Raw genomic sequence first — 16612 nt, forward strand, 5'->3', positions numbered from 1 at the left:
AAATCTATGCTCTTATTATTAAAATCTCATAATGTTGTTCAACATATCATCATATTGGTTCTTTTTTTGTGACTTTTTTTTTGTGTGTGCCCACTTCATACCTCCTTATTTTGCTGTATAGTAATTTTTGAATGCTTTCGTTATATAGGTTCAATTAATTGCTGAAAACCTCCTCTCCTCCTTGCTGGTTAGCAACGAAAGTGACATAGAGACTACATTAGATCAAACCTCTAAAAACAATGCAACCAAGGTAAATTATGTGAACAATGCCCATAGATATCTCAATTTCTAGAAATATATATGGTACAATGTGTCAACCACACAGATAAGTTACTCTCGCATGGGACTTTAACCCCTTAAGGACCAAACTTCTGGAATAAAAGGGAATCATGACATGTCACACATGTCATGTGTCCTTAAGGGGTTAAAAAAAAATAATTGCCCTGTTATTGGAAGTTGAAGTTTTTTAAGATTGTATCCCTGTATAGGAGGTAAATGAACTGTTATTTATTTTTTCCGGCTTCTCCAATATAACCTATGAGTTTAAAATATAAAGTTATATGTATATATACACCTTTTCATTTTTAAGGCATTGCAAAGTTCCAACCGAAAGAAGCACAATGGAGACTCACCAGAAGAATCTCCCAAAAAAAGGGTTCGAATAACCGATGATCTGTCTTCTACAACTCTGTCACCACAAAGTTCTAAAAAATTACTTGAAAAATCATTTAGGATTACGCCAGTCAAGCAAAAACAAGAATGCACACCAAAAGACCAGCAAAGTGAAAGTAAATTGTCAAAGTCTCCAATAGCCTCTTCAAAGTCCACTCCTTCCAAATCACAACCCAAGGTGGAAAGAACATTAATTAATGGAAAACAAAATCTTTCACTGAGTGGGCGGAAAGCAAAGGTAGTCATTCAGAGCTAAATATTTTGAATGTCATTCTGTTTACTTCTCATTTTCCTGCCTTCACAAGATAAAAATATCTGTTATTATTCGTAGCTCCTGTAATTTTTATTTATAAAATTTCACCTTGAATACATAAAGTAATATTATTAGTTATGCATACTATGAAACCGCTGTCCATGAGTGGTTCACTGGCTTTGCATCTTTTCCGAAGTTGTGTTTCAAAGCTCTTGTATACAGCAAACAGACTCAAAGGAATCCATGTTTAACCCCTTAAATCCGGAGGACGTACTATTACGCCACGCAGAAACCGGCGGGCGTAATAGTACGTCCTCGCTTTTATTGCCGCCCACGTGGCCGGCGGTATTCTCCCGCTGCAGATCGCGGTCGGGGGGGATGCCTGGCCCCCCAGGCAACCCCCCCTGTGGCCGGTGACCGCAATCTGCAGTCTCTGATCGCAGTGACAGGCTGTCACTGCGACCAGTATTCAGCATGTGTCAGCCGATTTCAAATCGGCTGACACATGCGGCCGGCGGCTTTCCCCTTCTGCAGATCGCGGTCGGGGGACTTACCTGGCCCCCCAGGCAGTCCCCCTGGGGTCAGTGACCGCGATCTGCTAAGTCTGAGATCGCAGTGACAGGCTGTCACTGCGATCTCAGAGCTCTCTGATCGCAGTGACAGCCTGTCACTGCGATCAGTGTTACATGTGTCAGCCTATTGGCTGACACATGTAACTGGCACAGTGATCCCCCTGCAGATTGGAAGGGGGGAGTGCTTGTACCACCCAGGCACTCCCCCCTGTGGTCAATTACCCAATCTGCAGGAGGTGATCACAGTGACAGGCAGTCACTGTGATCACTGATCCTGTGTGTCAGCCAGTGATGTGAAATCACTGGCTGACACTGTCATTGCCCCCTGTCCTGTAATAAAAATAAAATATTAGTTAAAAAAAGAAATAAAAAAAATTACAGTTACAAATAAAATATACTTAGATCATATATATATATATATATATACACACACACTTACACATACACGACGTGTATTTAAATATTTATATATATATATATATATATCAAATTACACGTAGACTGATACTGATTAAATATATATATAATTATTGTTATATATATATATTTATATATAATATAAAAAAAATATATGTAAATACGTAAAAAATAAAATTAAAAAAATATTTAAAAATAAATAATAAAAAAATATATAGATGTGTTATTTTGTTCTAACTGTATTGTGATATTAATATATATATATCAAAATACACGTAGAACAAAATAATATATATCATAATATATATATCTATATACATAAATATATGCGTATATATCACACTATATATATATATATATATATATATATATATATATATATATATATATACCTATATATAAATAAAAATATTTTAAAAAAATTATATATATATATATATATATATATACACATATGAAAAAAACCAAATAATCTTGCACTCCACCTGATCCGTAGTCCAATGCCCGGTGCTTGTCAGCCAAAATTGGGCTGTTATAAGTGCTTAGGTTGTGTCACTTGCGGACACATGTTATCCGGAAAATTCTTTTCCCATCCTCATACAGGGAAAAAGTACATCATTAGGCATCGGCTAACCTGCACCACTGATTATGTAATATATAGGCTTACTTGTCCCTGTGGGCTTACTTATATTGGCAAGACGGACCTGCCCCTGCGCGAACGGATTCACAATCATAGATCCAGCATACGAGTGGCGTATAGGGATCAGAAATCAGACTTACCGGTGGCCAAACATTTCTTGGAGAAAGGCCACACTCTACCGACTCTGAAACTCATGGCAATCGACCATGTACCTCCACCCAGGAGGGGAGGGGACCGCAAGAAAATGTTACTACAACGTGAACTATATTGGATTAGAACTCTGAGAACAGTATACCCTGGGGGTCTGAATGAGAAATATACATTGACTGCATTTTTATAATTTTTCTTTTTCTTTTTCTGTGCCATTCAATTAACCTTTTTTAGAGATGGGGTATGTGATGCCCACCCTGAGGGATAGGCATACATACCTATGTTTCTCTCATAACCATGTCAATCCTGGAATATGTCACGATCATGGGGCGGGATGTGGATGCCCACCCTGGGGGATAGGCAATCCTCCCTTTGACTCATGGTGGCACTGGCACATTCATTATTTTGAAAACCTCAATAGTTTCCATGTGCCTCAGAATTGTAACTCATCATGATGATGATACAGAGGTTTGTAATGCATGGGTGTTTACTATGTGAGACAGTCGCAGCTCTGTTTATTATTTCATCTAAGTAAGATCGAGTTTATTTCTAGTAACTACACAAGTCAGTATTAGTTTAATTGGGTAGTCTAGTTGGAACCGTTTAGGTTATCCACCCCTATCTTATACAACTGGGATTTAGTTAACTCTGAGGATATATGTGCTCATGCGTTTAGGTGTTATCCTTTTGTTAAATAATCTTGTTATCTCGTATGGGCTTTTTTAGAGTCCGTTGTATATACTAAGAAATTGAATATAGTGCATCAGTCACAGCTCTATGTGGCCAGTGTGATTAATTTTGAGATCATTAGTAGTTATTTTGATCTAGTAACTGGCCAATCTCCAGTGAGTTTAATTGTGGAGTCTATTTTTGTAATCAGTTAGGCGATCTACCCCTATCCTAGCGATCTTGTGTGGAGTGAATTCCAGTGGGACATATGCCTTTATAATGATGTTTAAAGATGCTTTTGATTGGTTTTGTCTGAACTCTTTCAGAGTCACGAGCATTCCTGTTGATTTTCAGCCCTGCTTTCTATGAGTCCAGTTTACACATTAGCAAAGATATTCATTGCAGTAATTACTATTCTATGCGGCCAGTGTGACTAATGTTTAAGTAATTGATTCCCCTAGCGTAAAATAGTTGATTTGAATTCTTTTAATTGCACGATCTATGTGTAAGGTTGTTTTTTTATAATTGTTGATACATGTCACCTTCACAAGTGTGGTGAGTTATCATTATCTGTATGGTATATATGTGGGTTTATTTGTCTGCACAGTATGTCCTGACGAAAGCTTGAGGGGATCAAGCTGAAACGTTGACACCTTTGATGTTTTAGTGAGAAAAATAAAAGTTACATTTTATTAAGTCCCTGGAGTGCTATCTTTGAATTGTTCGTTATATACACATATGTGTATATATATACATATATTAATTCTACACATATATTTATGTAATAATTTTACATAATTAGATATCCTAATTAATTACAATTAGCGGGACCTGCCTGACAACCCATGCCGAAAGTATAGGGAATTTAATTTGCTAGCACTATATTTAACCCTATAACTTTCCAAGACACCATAAAACCTGTACATGGGTGTACTGTTTTACTCGGGAGACTTTGCTTAACACAGATATTTTTTTTTTTTTTTTTTTATAATTCTTTATTTTTATTGTGCATGTGTAACAATCGCAAGACATTGATGCCACAACAGCATTTTTAGACAACGTGAACATACAAGAGTGTATACTGTTATGCAGCATTTAGAAGGTATGCACATATTTTTTGTATAGTGATAACAAAATCAAGCTGGGTACATGCTGGTGAGCCTTAATGACTCCTTCTATCGTTTGGTAACATTAGCGTAAGGTAGACTGTGGTAGGCGTGGATAAAGCGGTAGCTATACAATCAAAAACAGTGCCCGTTAAAGTTTCGTGGCATACAGGCTATGACTTAAGCATTCACTGCGGTACACATATCACCATTTAGCAGTCGTTGTTAGGTTAACAAGTCATGGACATAGTAGATACATTCAGTAGTATGAGAGATCTCATCATATGGCAGAAGCCAGTTGTGTCAGACTAGTCAGCTATTCTGTGAATGCACTACATTAACTGTGAATGGAATCCTGTGGGATTAATTTCCACACTAAGCAATATCAATAAGGGGGATCAGATAGTGGTATTCAAATAGCATTATTCAGATTTAGTCTAGGGAAGAGGCAAGATTGTTAAACTGACCCTAGCTATCCTCATTGCTATTCTCTTACTGTGTTAATCTCAGTAGCAGGGATTAGCAAGGTGTAGGAGAACATAATACACACGGTCATGACATTCAAGCTTCGATGTGTGACATTTAAGGGCTGAATTAGCAAACCAGGTCGTTGAGGAGAGCATCCAGACCAGTATCAGTCCCGCAAGTTAGCCTAGCCGATTCCGTCTGGTACGGTATACTGCTTGCCAGTAAAGTCACTGTGTATAGTTCTGTCCCTATGTTTGTCACAGTTCACATAGTGCTGCAGGTTCTGCGGTTTAGTAGTGTCACAGAGTTGCATGGCGTTAGTTCGTGCCTCAGTTAGCGGTGTCTAGGTGTGTGCGGGCCTTGAGGGTAGTCGATGGGCGTTGTGGCTGTGGTGTCGGCCCGGGTCAGCAGGTTAATCGCTGGTGAGCCTCCTCGATCGGTCCTTTTCAGACCCGACCACAGGGGCACAGAGTGGGTGAGTGAGTGGAGCTTCTGAGGGCCCCTCCTGCCGGCGTTACTCTCCACCTCCAGCCCCAACCCGCCCGCCATGCAGTCGGAAGGCAGGATTGTTTGGGTAGGGGTGATGCTCGGCACAGTGGTTCCGTCTGCATACAGGCGAGGTTGCTGCGACCATTGCGGACCGCAGCGCCGCCATTTTAGTGCCCTGGCTCCTAGCGCATGGCTTTGTAGGGCGGTGTGACCCTCCGCTGGGGACCGGGATAACCCCCCCGGTCCATGGGGGGGGAGGCGAGGCCCTCGAGGCGCATCCCAAGGCCGTCACAGGGTGGCCAGGTTCGCAAGTAGGACGGCGGCCGTCCGTCCCGCTCTCCACCCCCGTAGGCCGCAGGCCCCAAAGTCCCATATCGCTCCCTGGGGGCTCCGGAACTCCCGGTCTCAGGGACTGCGGTGGCTCCGGCTTCTGCCTGGGTGCTCATGACGGCCTCCGGTCCCTCAGATTTCGGTGATGGTAGAGTTTTGTGCCATTGGGGACCAAAGTAGTCAGGAGCCTCTCCGGCCTGCGACCGGTCAGCATGGCGGTCGGGCCCCGCCCCCCTTAACACAGATATTAGTGTTTCAAAACAGTAAAATGTATTACAACGATGATATCGCCAGTAAAAGTGACGTTTTCTGCATTTTTCACGCACAAACAGCACTTACACGGACGATATTATTGCTGCAATACTTTTTACTGTTTTGAAATACAAATATTTGTGTTGAGCGAAGTCTCCCGAGTACAACAGTACCCCACATGTACAGGTTTTATGGTGTTTTCAAAAGTTACAGCATCAAATATAAGGCTTGTGTTTCATTTTTTTCACATTAAAATTCGCCAGATTGCTTACGTTGCCTTTGTGACCCTATGGTAGCCCAAGAATGAAAATTACCCCTATGATGGCATACCATTTGCAATAGTAGACAACCCAAGGTATTGCAAATGGTGTTTGTCCAGACTTTTTTAGTAGCCACTTAGTCACAAACACTGGCCAAAATTGGCGTTTTTTGCATTTTTCACACACAAACAAATACTAACGCTAACTTTGGCCAGTGTTTGTGACCAAATGGCTACTAAAAAAGACTGGACATACCCCATTTGCAATACATTGGGTTGTCTACTATTGCAAATGGTATGCCATTATGGGTGTACATTTAATTCCTGGGCTACTATACAGTCTCAAGGGCAACGTAACCAATCTGGCGAATTTCAATTTCAAATGTAACACGCTATATTCGACCCTGTAACTTCCCAAAACACCATAAAACCTGTACATAGGGGGTACTGTTTTACACGTGAGACATCGCTGAATACAAATATGTGTATTGTATTGCAGTAAAAGCAAACAGTATTTTGACATTCACAGTTAAAATGTCACATAGAACTAAAAAAAATTAAAAAATTCTTTTTTTCTCCCATTTTTTTAATATATTTTTTATATTAAATTATGTTCAATACCTAAATATTTGATGTTAAATGAAAGCCCTGTTTCCCCTGAATAAAATGATATATAATAAGGGGGGATACATTTAATATGAAAGAGGTGAATTACGGTTGGACAGACATATAGCGCAAATGCCAGGTTTTGTTTACGTTTTGTTCTGTTCACAACTTGTACATTTGGCTGCGGTGTTAAGGGGTTAAAATAGAATGAGGCAAAAATGTGATTCTTTGTTAAACTAATTTGCATATGCCCACCCAGAATCCTTTGCAGTAGTAACATCACTGCAAATTTGTGATTTCTGTGGGAAAAGCAAGTCTTATGGCTTGACTGATGTGCAGATTTTTGTTTAACATTGTATTAAATAAAAAAAAAAAAAAAAAAAAAATATATATATATATATATATACTTTTTTTTTTTTTTTTTTTTTTTTTTTTTTGTGTTGGGGTATCAGAGCTGCTTTTAAAGCTGTAGATTTTATTCCGCGTTATCAATCTGGCTAGGCTACATGCACCAGGTAGAACCTCTGTTTATGTCAAACAATACCTGAACATTTTGACATTCTACTGGGGACGGCAGCCAAGACACATTTTGTGTTCTATAATTTTGTCAAATTTATAATCCTTTATCGCAGGGTCAGCCTGTTAATGAAAATTGTCTCTGGCATCTATTTTGTCATGGCATGGCCTACCCTACTATTCTTGCCAATCATTGCTGGCCACAATTACATCCTTCCTCCTGCTGTCACTTGATGGTCACAATATGTGGTCGCTCTAGAGATCTCTTCTGCATCGTGGGCCTCTATAATTCTCTCACATCATAGCCAACTGGGAGCAGCATGAGGCAGTGGGGGAACCTGTGGCCAGCAGGAGGCAGAGGAGGATTCTTCAGTCAACAAGTAACCTCAGTAGACAGAGGAAGATATTCCAGATTCTTTTTCATTTGCACGATTGCTTGGGAAGATTCCCCCTAATCTTCCCAGTCAGCCCACCAGGCATGGTGATGTGTGTGCATCAATAGAATTAAGCTGGGTCAGTGATCCGCGGGGAGGTTTTCTTGCAGACAGACATGAGCATAGTGTGCCGATAGCCTTTCTGTCTGCCAGGAGGGAGTGGGAGCACATTTTTTTTTTTTTTTTTTTTTTTTTTTTTTACCATGAAATATTGTGCAAAATATAAATTTGCTAGATATTTTGCTAGCACAATGTATAGATGAGATTGCATGAGGAATCCATTTCAATGGAGTAAAAGTAAGCATGACCGGTATCGTTCTATTAAGGTTCAACCTGTTTTTTTTTTTTTGTTTTTGGTTTTTTTCAGCTACTCGTTTATGCTGTATTAAACCATTGCTTAAATTATCCCAGGATACCACGACCGTAAAATATAGAATTTTTTATTTCTTGACCCGGCACCTGTTTTAAAGGCTAGCATTTGCAAAGTATGATTTTTGTTTTCATTTTTATTTTTTTTACATTGTGTGCATTTGGTGGTTTTTACATATTTAAGGTAGTCTAAAAATATATTCATTATTGCTGTCGTATTGCACAATTTTCTTGTATGAATTTTGTTTTGTATGACCTTCACAAAACCTCCAATATTTTTCTGTTTTGTCTTGTTTTTCTTTTAGCCAGGTCTTAAAATTATTTGCAAAATAAAGTTTCTCCGTCTATACTCTGCAACAAGCTTTAAATTTGACATGTTTTGGTTTTATCCTTTAGAAAGAGTTTAATGTGGAGCCACTCCATTTCCTGCAGTGCCACAGTAAAAACAACAATGGGAATGACTTCAGCACCCAGTTATGGTCCTGTGCATTTGAACCAGATTTGGACACCTCTTTAAGTAAGGGTGAGTAGCTGTGAAATATAATTTGCAATCTCCGTTCCTACACTGAACTTTATTGGAAGCTGCCGGCATAGAAGAGAAGAGGCATAGCTCTCTCAACTAGTGTGGTATGGTTTTTTTTTTTTTTTTGTTTGTTTTTTTTTTTTTAAACATTGTTTCCTTTTAAATTGGTCACTGCCATAGTAACAAGATGGCTTTCTGGATAAAGTAGCAGTTACATCGATTTATTTTCCTTATTCTTTACTTGCTTTTGAACAGTGCTGCTGTTTAAAGGGACATTAAACACTGCTGTAGAAGTTATGGTGCCAGCAGTTGCCTGATGCCACCCCAAGAAAAGTACACGGTTTGTCACGAACTTTAATGTTTCAGACGCCAGTGGTGCACCCAGTGTAATACAATATTGCAGAAGAACTAAATGAAAGATGTCTAAATAGGGATAAAATTAATGTTGTAAGCTGTAACTTCCATTTTCAGCCGTATTCCAGAAGAACAGAGCTACTGCAGGCACCTGGACAACCCAGGATAGTGTCAAACCGTTTGAAAACGGTTTCACTATTTATTGTGGGATGACACCATAACCACTATGGTGGACTGTACTGGTTATGGTGCCTTAGACTACTTTAGCAAGTCAAGGTAACTCCCCTTTTTCCTTCTCCTACCTTTTTATTCATTTGAAGCTATTGTTTTTTCGAAGACTTCAGCGGATTGGACTTCTACAGAACATGTAAAGGGGATATCAAAAAGTTTGGATGTTCAGTAGTTGGAATGTCTTGGATGCTAATTTTCCGCTCATACATTTACATGAGCATATTTGTAATAGCAGTAACCTGTTGCATGCATACACTGTGAACCTAATGACTGTGTGAATAATGTTGGTGGCGGGTTTCATGCATAAATTGTTTCATTCCTTTTCAGTTTTTGCGTCCTCTGGAGGGGACTCGGTGTGTGTTGTTGACTGTGAGACCGGAAAGCTTCTAAAGAAGTATAAAGTAACTGGAGAGGTAGGCATCTGTCTAAACCCAAGAAGCATTGCTCTGTGTCACCTTGGGTATGCAACGCAACCCCATAATTACTTGCACTTTTCTATCGCTGTACATGAAATAAAACTTTTCATTCACGCGGTTACTAGTGTTCAGTTTTTAGTTTTAAGTTTTTTTTTTTTTCCCCACCACTTTTGCACTTCTTTAAGATCGTTAAGTTGTGAATGCTAGAGCATTGTTTTAGTTTTTTTTTTTTTTTTTTATCAAAATAAATAACATTGATTTTGTTTGAATTATTTTGTGGTTTATGTAGACATTAGGTGACTGGATTTCGCGACAAGTGTGCAAATCCGATAAAATGTCAAATATTTATCAGTTTAATTTATAAAGCACTAGCATATTCCTCAACACTACAGAATTATCAGATTTAGGCATTCATTTTTCTTTTGGATAAGCTTTTCAGATAATCACAATCTGTTAGGAAAACTGTTTAAATTATTTATCTACAGAATCCTCTGAACCGTTGTATAACTGATCATTTTAAAAAGCAAAAGAATTGATATTTAGGATTAAGATCTGATGTGTCCTGGAGGCACCAGTTTTTATGGGCCACTGCTATATATTCTGCAGCTTTTAAAGTGTTACTCCACAGAACATGCCCACTTACGTGATTTGAAGTGATCATAGTGCCTGGAGTGTTTAGCGTTTTGCTATGAAACACTGCACATACGGAGATTAAACCCTCTGCTGCCGGAGGTGTAACTCCAACTCTGTCTGTGTCAAGAGTACGGGCTGGCTAATGTGAATATCCGGACTGCCCAGGTCCTACACTCTGGTGAGGAAGAGTGACATCAGCAAAGGGGGGTTGGACTGAGAGCAAAACACTTTAAGTTAAAGCTTTTTTTTTTTTATTCATATATTTTTGTGTTTGGAGAAGGGAAGCACCACCATCGAAAGGGTTCCTCTAACCAAATGTGGTGTGTTTTATGAAAACACTTGATTGGCGTAATCAGTTTACTGAACCCCATCTTTTTTTTTTTTTGTGTTCCTTGCTGTGGTTGTGATTGATACTTACAAATGATACAACAAATGCAAGGCTTCCATGTTTCTAGATTTCACTGTCTCTGCTCTTTACATTGTCTGTCAGAGTCTTTAAGACAGCAGGTAGACAATCACATTTAAAAGGCAATACTTGTGATAAGAGTCTGATTATACAGCAGCACAGCAAACCAGATGTTTAAATAGTTGTTAATGGCACTAAAACTAAATCAGAATTTGCTGTCAAAATTAAGCCCTCTGAGTTGTTTAGTTTACTATATTTTTAGTTTATTAAACTATAATGGGTTTAGTTAGTGTATTTCTAAACTTATTCTCTACTCCTGGAGCAGTAAATGTCTATTAACCTGTTTATGGTATCAAGGTTTGAACACACACTGATTTAAATGTTGCAATACTACATGTCTTTATCATCAAATAAAATAAAGCGAACTGATATGGCCTTGCATTTTTACAAAAGATCAGTAATTAGATATGCATTGATTAGAACAAGTTGCATAGAACATCCGTCCCTCCTAAACAGTTTTGTCTGTTTCATTAGTTGTGTCTTTGTCATAATTAGTTCTAGTATTTTTATTTTTGTCACTGAAAACCTGGTTTTGACAAAACCAGCGAAATGAACACTGGTTTGAATAACAGAAGCCCATATCCTTTGGCGAGTGTTTTTGCACATAATTTCATAGTTTAACCATTGGATTGAAACACCTGCCGTTTAACAGTGCTCTGGGTGACAGTTGTGTTATCCTGCTGCCAAAATTTTTGGTCGAAAATGGGCCTATCCCAAATGTATTGTCAAATGTATTTTTTTTTTATTTTTGGTAGTGCATAGTGTAACAGACATGCTTGCATTGACAATTTAGATGATTATATATCACAATGAAAGATAGTAATAATAACCTGAAAAGTCAAGAACCCTATGGGAGGGGGGGGGGGTGGAGACATTAAGGGGGGAGACTAAGGTACAGGGAAGGGAAAAAGGAAGTTTTTCATATTGGATTCATTAAAGTCTAATATTAATACAATTTTTTTTTTTTTTTTATGGGGGGGGAGGGAGGGAAACAATTTTAAAATCATTTGGGGGAAGAAGTGTTTTGGTTTTCGGCCAAGGACCTCCTGAATGTTCGGTTCTGGCCCGGAATTTTTATTTTGGTGCATCCCTAGTTTCAGGCACATGATTGCTTGATGCATAAACTAGAGCAATACATAACTTACTGTACTGTCACAACTGAACCATTTGGGAGTAGAAAATGTGTGCTTGTTGCAATCTTTCGCTCCATATAATATTTCTATTTAATAGGAAATGTGCTTTTATTTTGCAGAGTGTATTATGGGGGAGTGTATTCTGTTACTCTAGGGGAAATAAATTGCAGCTACTTGTATTTATAGACTTTCTTTCCATCCTCCTATAGCAAGCACTATGTTCATTTTATTTGTTTTAATGTTTAGCAATGTCTCTTTTCAGACGTTCTTTACTTTGGCCTGGACAACTCTTACAATAATTAAAGAAGGGCAGAAGAGGAAAATCAATGTTTTAGCAGCAGGTGGAAAACTTGGAGTTATAAAACTAATACACACAAAAGTCAATCTGGCATATGGGGAAATAAAAGCTCACAAGAAAGCCATTTCTATCATGTGCTTCAGCCCAACACAGGAAACCTTTCTCTTCAGTAAGTCTCCATACAACCTCATTCTCTTATTAGTTGGGTATCCTTGCAGTAGGTTTTTGGGAAAATCTCTCTCAACGAGTATTGTTTTCGCTCCTCAATTAATCTGTCAGGGGCAAGCAACACCAGGTTAACAGGACAGTCTAAGCACCAGAATCACTTAATTTAATGAAGTGATTCTGGGGCAAAGATGCTATCCTAGTAGCCTTGTAAATGAAAACCGCATATTTTTGGGGAACACATTTAAACCGGGAATACTTGTAATTATGAATACCTTATAATATTTTTGAGATTTTGTGATTAAATGTATATTCTAACATTATGCATTAATATATTTATTGAGAATTCAATACTTCTCATAGAAAAGCATTAGCACTATGCATCCCCTAGAAACGTTTGGCTTGATTATGCTGAACGTGAAGACCACTAGAGACACACTGGCTGACATGCAAACATTACCATCTATCACAAATGGGGAAGCTTACATTTGTTGGACTGCACAGAGACTCTATATGCATCAAAACCTCTGCATTAAGATGTAGTGTGTTTTTTTTTTTTTTTTTTTTTTTTTTTTTTTTTTTAAAAACCTTTTTTAGAATCTCATCGACTGGGTCTCCAAGGACTTTGGTAATTCTTGATACTTGCCCATAACAGGGTACTTCTCATATTGCCTTTACAGTGTACTTTTTGGGAGTAATGTCTTAATTGTGAGTTTGAAAGAAGAATGGTTAATTTCCAACTTTTTTTTTTTTTTTTTTTTTCCTTTCATAAGCTGGATCTTACGACAATAGAATTCTCCTTTGGGATATTGGTGTGCCAGATTATGAATACAACTTCAGAGCTAGGTACGACGTTATAAAACGGAGAGGAAACACAATAAAAACTTCTTCTGACTACTGCACATGATTTCTAGTCTTGTTTTCTGTTGGCCAAATGCTGTCTCTAATTGTGTTGGTAAAGCTCCTATGTTTATGGACAAAGTGTCAATTACACTTAAAGCCAACACAATTGGTGTTAAACAATGTCTAATTACAATTAAATGTCGTGTTTTTTCCTTTTTTGGCGGAACGGTACATATGCCAACAGTTGATAAAGAGCCTTTTAGGAAAACATGTTTACTGTGTGATGTACATATTGTTTACATGTAAAGCACTGTTTCTTTTGCTGCAAGATTTACATGTTATGCACTCATGTTTCTGCTTGTGATGGCCCATTTTTTTGGTCGTATCGTTGTGCCTCCTTTGCATACTTCGCATTGCAACCCTTACTGCTGCCAAATTACATCTGTAGTTAATATTTGCCATAATCCACACCGCACAAATTAATTTAACACTTCATGGTGTGTAAACTATGCATCTTCTTTTATACTGTTGCTGCCTTGTTAATGTCAAGGTGAAACTCACATGTTCTCTCTGATCAGATTGAGGACGTAATAGTGACATAAAGGATACAATAGGCAGTACTAGTTAGATTTGTCAATTTCTTTATAATGTTTGGTGTTTTTATTTGATACGGATGATACTTTGTAGGATTGCTTATAACGTGTATTTTTTTTCTTTTCTTTTTTTTTAATTTCTGTTCTGTATATTTCTATTTGTCTAGTCAATTGTTGACACTCGACACTACCTCTACTCCTTTACGGATTTGTCCAGTTGCTGCGAGCCCCGATCAGTACTTGCTGGCTGCTTGTGAAGATGGCTGCTTTGTTTATGACATTAAACTTGCTAAGAACCAGGGAAAAAGGTACACTTTTTTTTTTTTTTTTTTCAAAATGCTTGCTAAATGCTGAAATAAAACCATTTGTGAAACTGTGTTAAATATAACTTCATTGTCTCCTTGCAATGAAGAATGCAAAGGTGGGCAGCTGTCAAGGGTTCTATTTCTTCAATTACTTATTGTGACGAAACCAATCTCGCCACATTGTTTTGGAGGAGCCTGGTTGCCCGCCTCCTGCCCTGCGACTACGGCCCCTGGACATATTGCTCTATAAAAACTAAATTTGGGCATGTAATAATGTATATGGCTGCTACTGGCCCTTTAAAGCCATCTATGAACAGATTGGGACTTTTGGGACTACTGTCCCTTTAAGACTGTGAAGCATATTCTAGTGCACTGCCTGTAATATTGTATATGTATTCATGTGTTAAGTTTAACCTGGGTGATGTGTATGCAGCATTCATCTGATTGTTCGGTAGAATCACTCCATTCATTATATTGAGTGAAACTACCGAACAACCAGACCACCCAGGAATAAGTGTGCCTCCAATTACAGTTTGCAACAATGTTGCAAACGGGTAATTGGCAATCAGTGTACTGTATTCTTTGTCCTCTGGGTGGCCGCCATTCGGGAAACAAACACGTGGCGGCGGCCATCTTAAACTACCGAACAGCGGTGTTTTGCCGTCGAGTGTCTGGAACTAAAATCGGACACTTGACTAGGCAAACACCGCTGAGACCTCCATACTTCCAGAAATTCGTATGGAAACTACCGAATGACCCACCGTTCGGTAGAAAGAACCCCACAAACAAGGGAATTCATTCAAACCCTCTCCAGGCTCTATAACACAGGCAATTCGTCTGTTTTCATTCCCTTGTTTGTGACCGACCGCAGGGCCAAAATGCATGGAACTGTTTTCGGATACTTTACCCATGCGGTCGGTCAAATCTTTGGAAACCCATATCTGCCGAACTGTTCATCCGAATGACTTGAATTTTGGATATGTTTCCCCCCTGAATAAGGGCTATCCAGCGATGCTGGATTTAAAGGTGTACCCCCTGTTTTTGGGGTACATCCAGAACTTGGCTGAAAAAGTGTACCGGATAATTGGGTTTAATGTTATCTGAGGGGAGGGGATGTGTGGGCTGAACCATCTATGTTATTGGTTATTTTATGCCTCCCCCTGGGTGTGGCCTGTATGTATACTCATGTAATAAAAACCAGGCTGGGTGCCCCAGCACCTCAGACCACTGCTTGACCTTCAACACGGAGCCTTGTCTCGTTCTTGGGGGGATTCACTGTATGCTGTTGGAGATTTGACTGCTAGGAGTGTAAGCTGATGTCTGCTTTTCCTATTCATCTGCTAGCAGCTATTTGTGTGGTTCCAGCTGGAGTGCTACCTTATTCATCTATATCCAGTTCGTGAGTTTTGGTGCTTTTACAGTAGCTGTGCCTTTCTGAGAAAAGGGGATTATCGCCTAAACGGATTTTTCCCCTTTTATGCTGAAACGGTCCGTAACACTTATCACTACACAGCTCTGGTTAGCATGTGCTTTGTGTGTAATGCATCGCTACAACATGAGTCACTAGAAAATTTGCAGAGTTCACAAAGAGGTACAGAGTAAGAAAGCACCTACCGGCTTCCCTTTCCCTCCTCATCTGCAAGTGGTCTAAACTCTAGGTTCTGAAAAGGCCACCATTTACATTAATCAGTGTTGAGCGGTCAAGTGGGCATCTGGAGCTTTGATTAAATTGTCTGCTAAACTTTGGGCTTGGGTATCAAATGATTGTTTTCTTTTATTTCTGAAAGAAATTAAGTGTAATTTAGAAATTAAAACTGCCATGTTAGATTGCATTTTTGTCGCTATATCGTATGAATAAACACAATTGAGAAACACAAAAAAATTATTGTGGTGTGGGCACTATATCGGTTACCCTGTTTTAGCGTAAAAAAACACACTATTTCATACTCTTCTTGTCAATCTCCATGTACATTTAAATAAAACATAAGCGCTATGCACAACCTCTGCTACTCTTCTGTTGTTAGCCACTCACTGGTTCCTAAAATAAACCGCAGAACCTTACTTTGTTAGAGAACCTTCACTGCAAATTGTTTAAACAGTCCTATATTCATTCACAAACAGTTGTCTAAAAATATTTGGACACTGACACAATTCTTTCTGCTGTTTAACTATAAGTTGGATCCATTTTGGTAATGGGGCACTAATGTAGTTGTTCAGACGAGTATGGTATGTTCCTGCAGGCATTTTTATGTAAACACTTTTTCTGCCTTTACAGAGAAAAAGGCAGTGTTTACATGAAAATTTCTAGGGACACCTCCAGTGGCCATCACTCACACTGCGACTAGAGATACATCCTGGGTCAATGCTGCACAACGTGTAGCTCTGACGTTCAGAGTCTCCATGCTCTGCATGGAGACGCTGAATATTTCCCACGGAGATGCAGTGACTCA

At 38.8% G+C, this 16612-nt stretch overlaps 1 protein-coding gene across 1 annotated transcript in view; it reads left to right on the forward strand.

The window, feature by feature from the left end:
• The window catches only part of LRWD1 (leucine rich repeats and WD repeat domain containing 1), a 47071-nt gene that overhangs the window by 6716 nt on the left and 23743 nt on the right, over positions 1-16612 (forward strand). Inside the window, exons 6-12 of the mRNA XM_063449910.1 lie at positions 149-250; positions 590-910; positions 8599-8725; positions 9638-9723; positions 12221-12425; positions 13195-13267; positions 14025-14165. Of these exons, the coding sequence (XP_063305980.1) occupies positions 149-250; positions 590-910; positions 8599-8725; positions 9638-9723; positions 12221-12425; positions 13195-13267; positions 14025-14165 (1055 nt within the window). The remainder of the gene's footprint in view (positions 1-148; positions 251-589; positions 911-8598; positions 8726-9637; positions 9724-12220; positions 12426-13194; positions 13268-14024; positions 14166-16612) is intronic.

This window comes from Pelobates fuscus, chromosome 1 (genome assembly GCF_036172605.1).
Source record: "Pelobates fuscus isolate aPelFus1 chromosome 1, aPelFus1.pri, whole genome shotgun sequence".
NCBI classification, from domain to species: domain Eukaryota; kingdom Metazoa; phylum Chordata; class Amphibia; order Anura; family Pelobatidae; genus Pelobates; species Pelobates fuscus.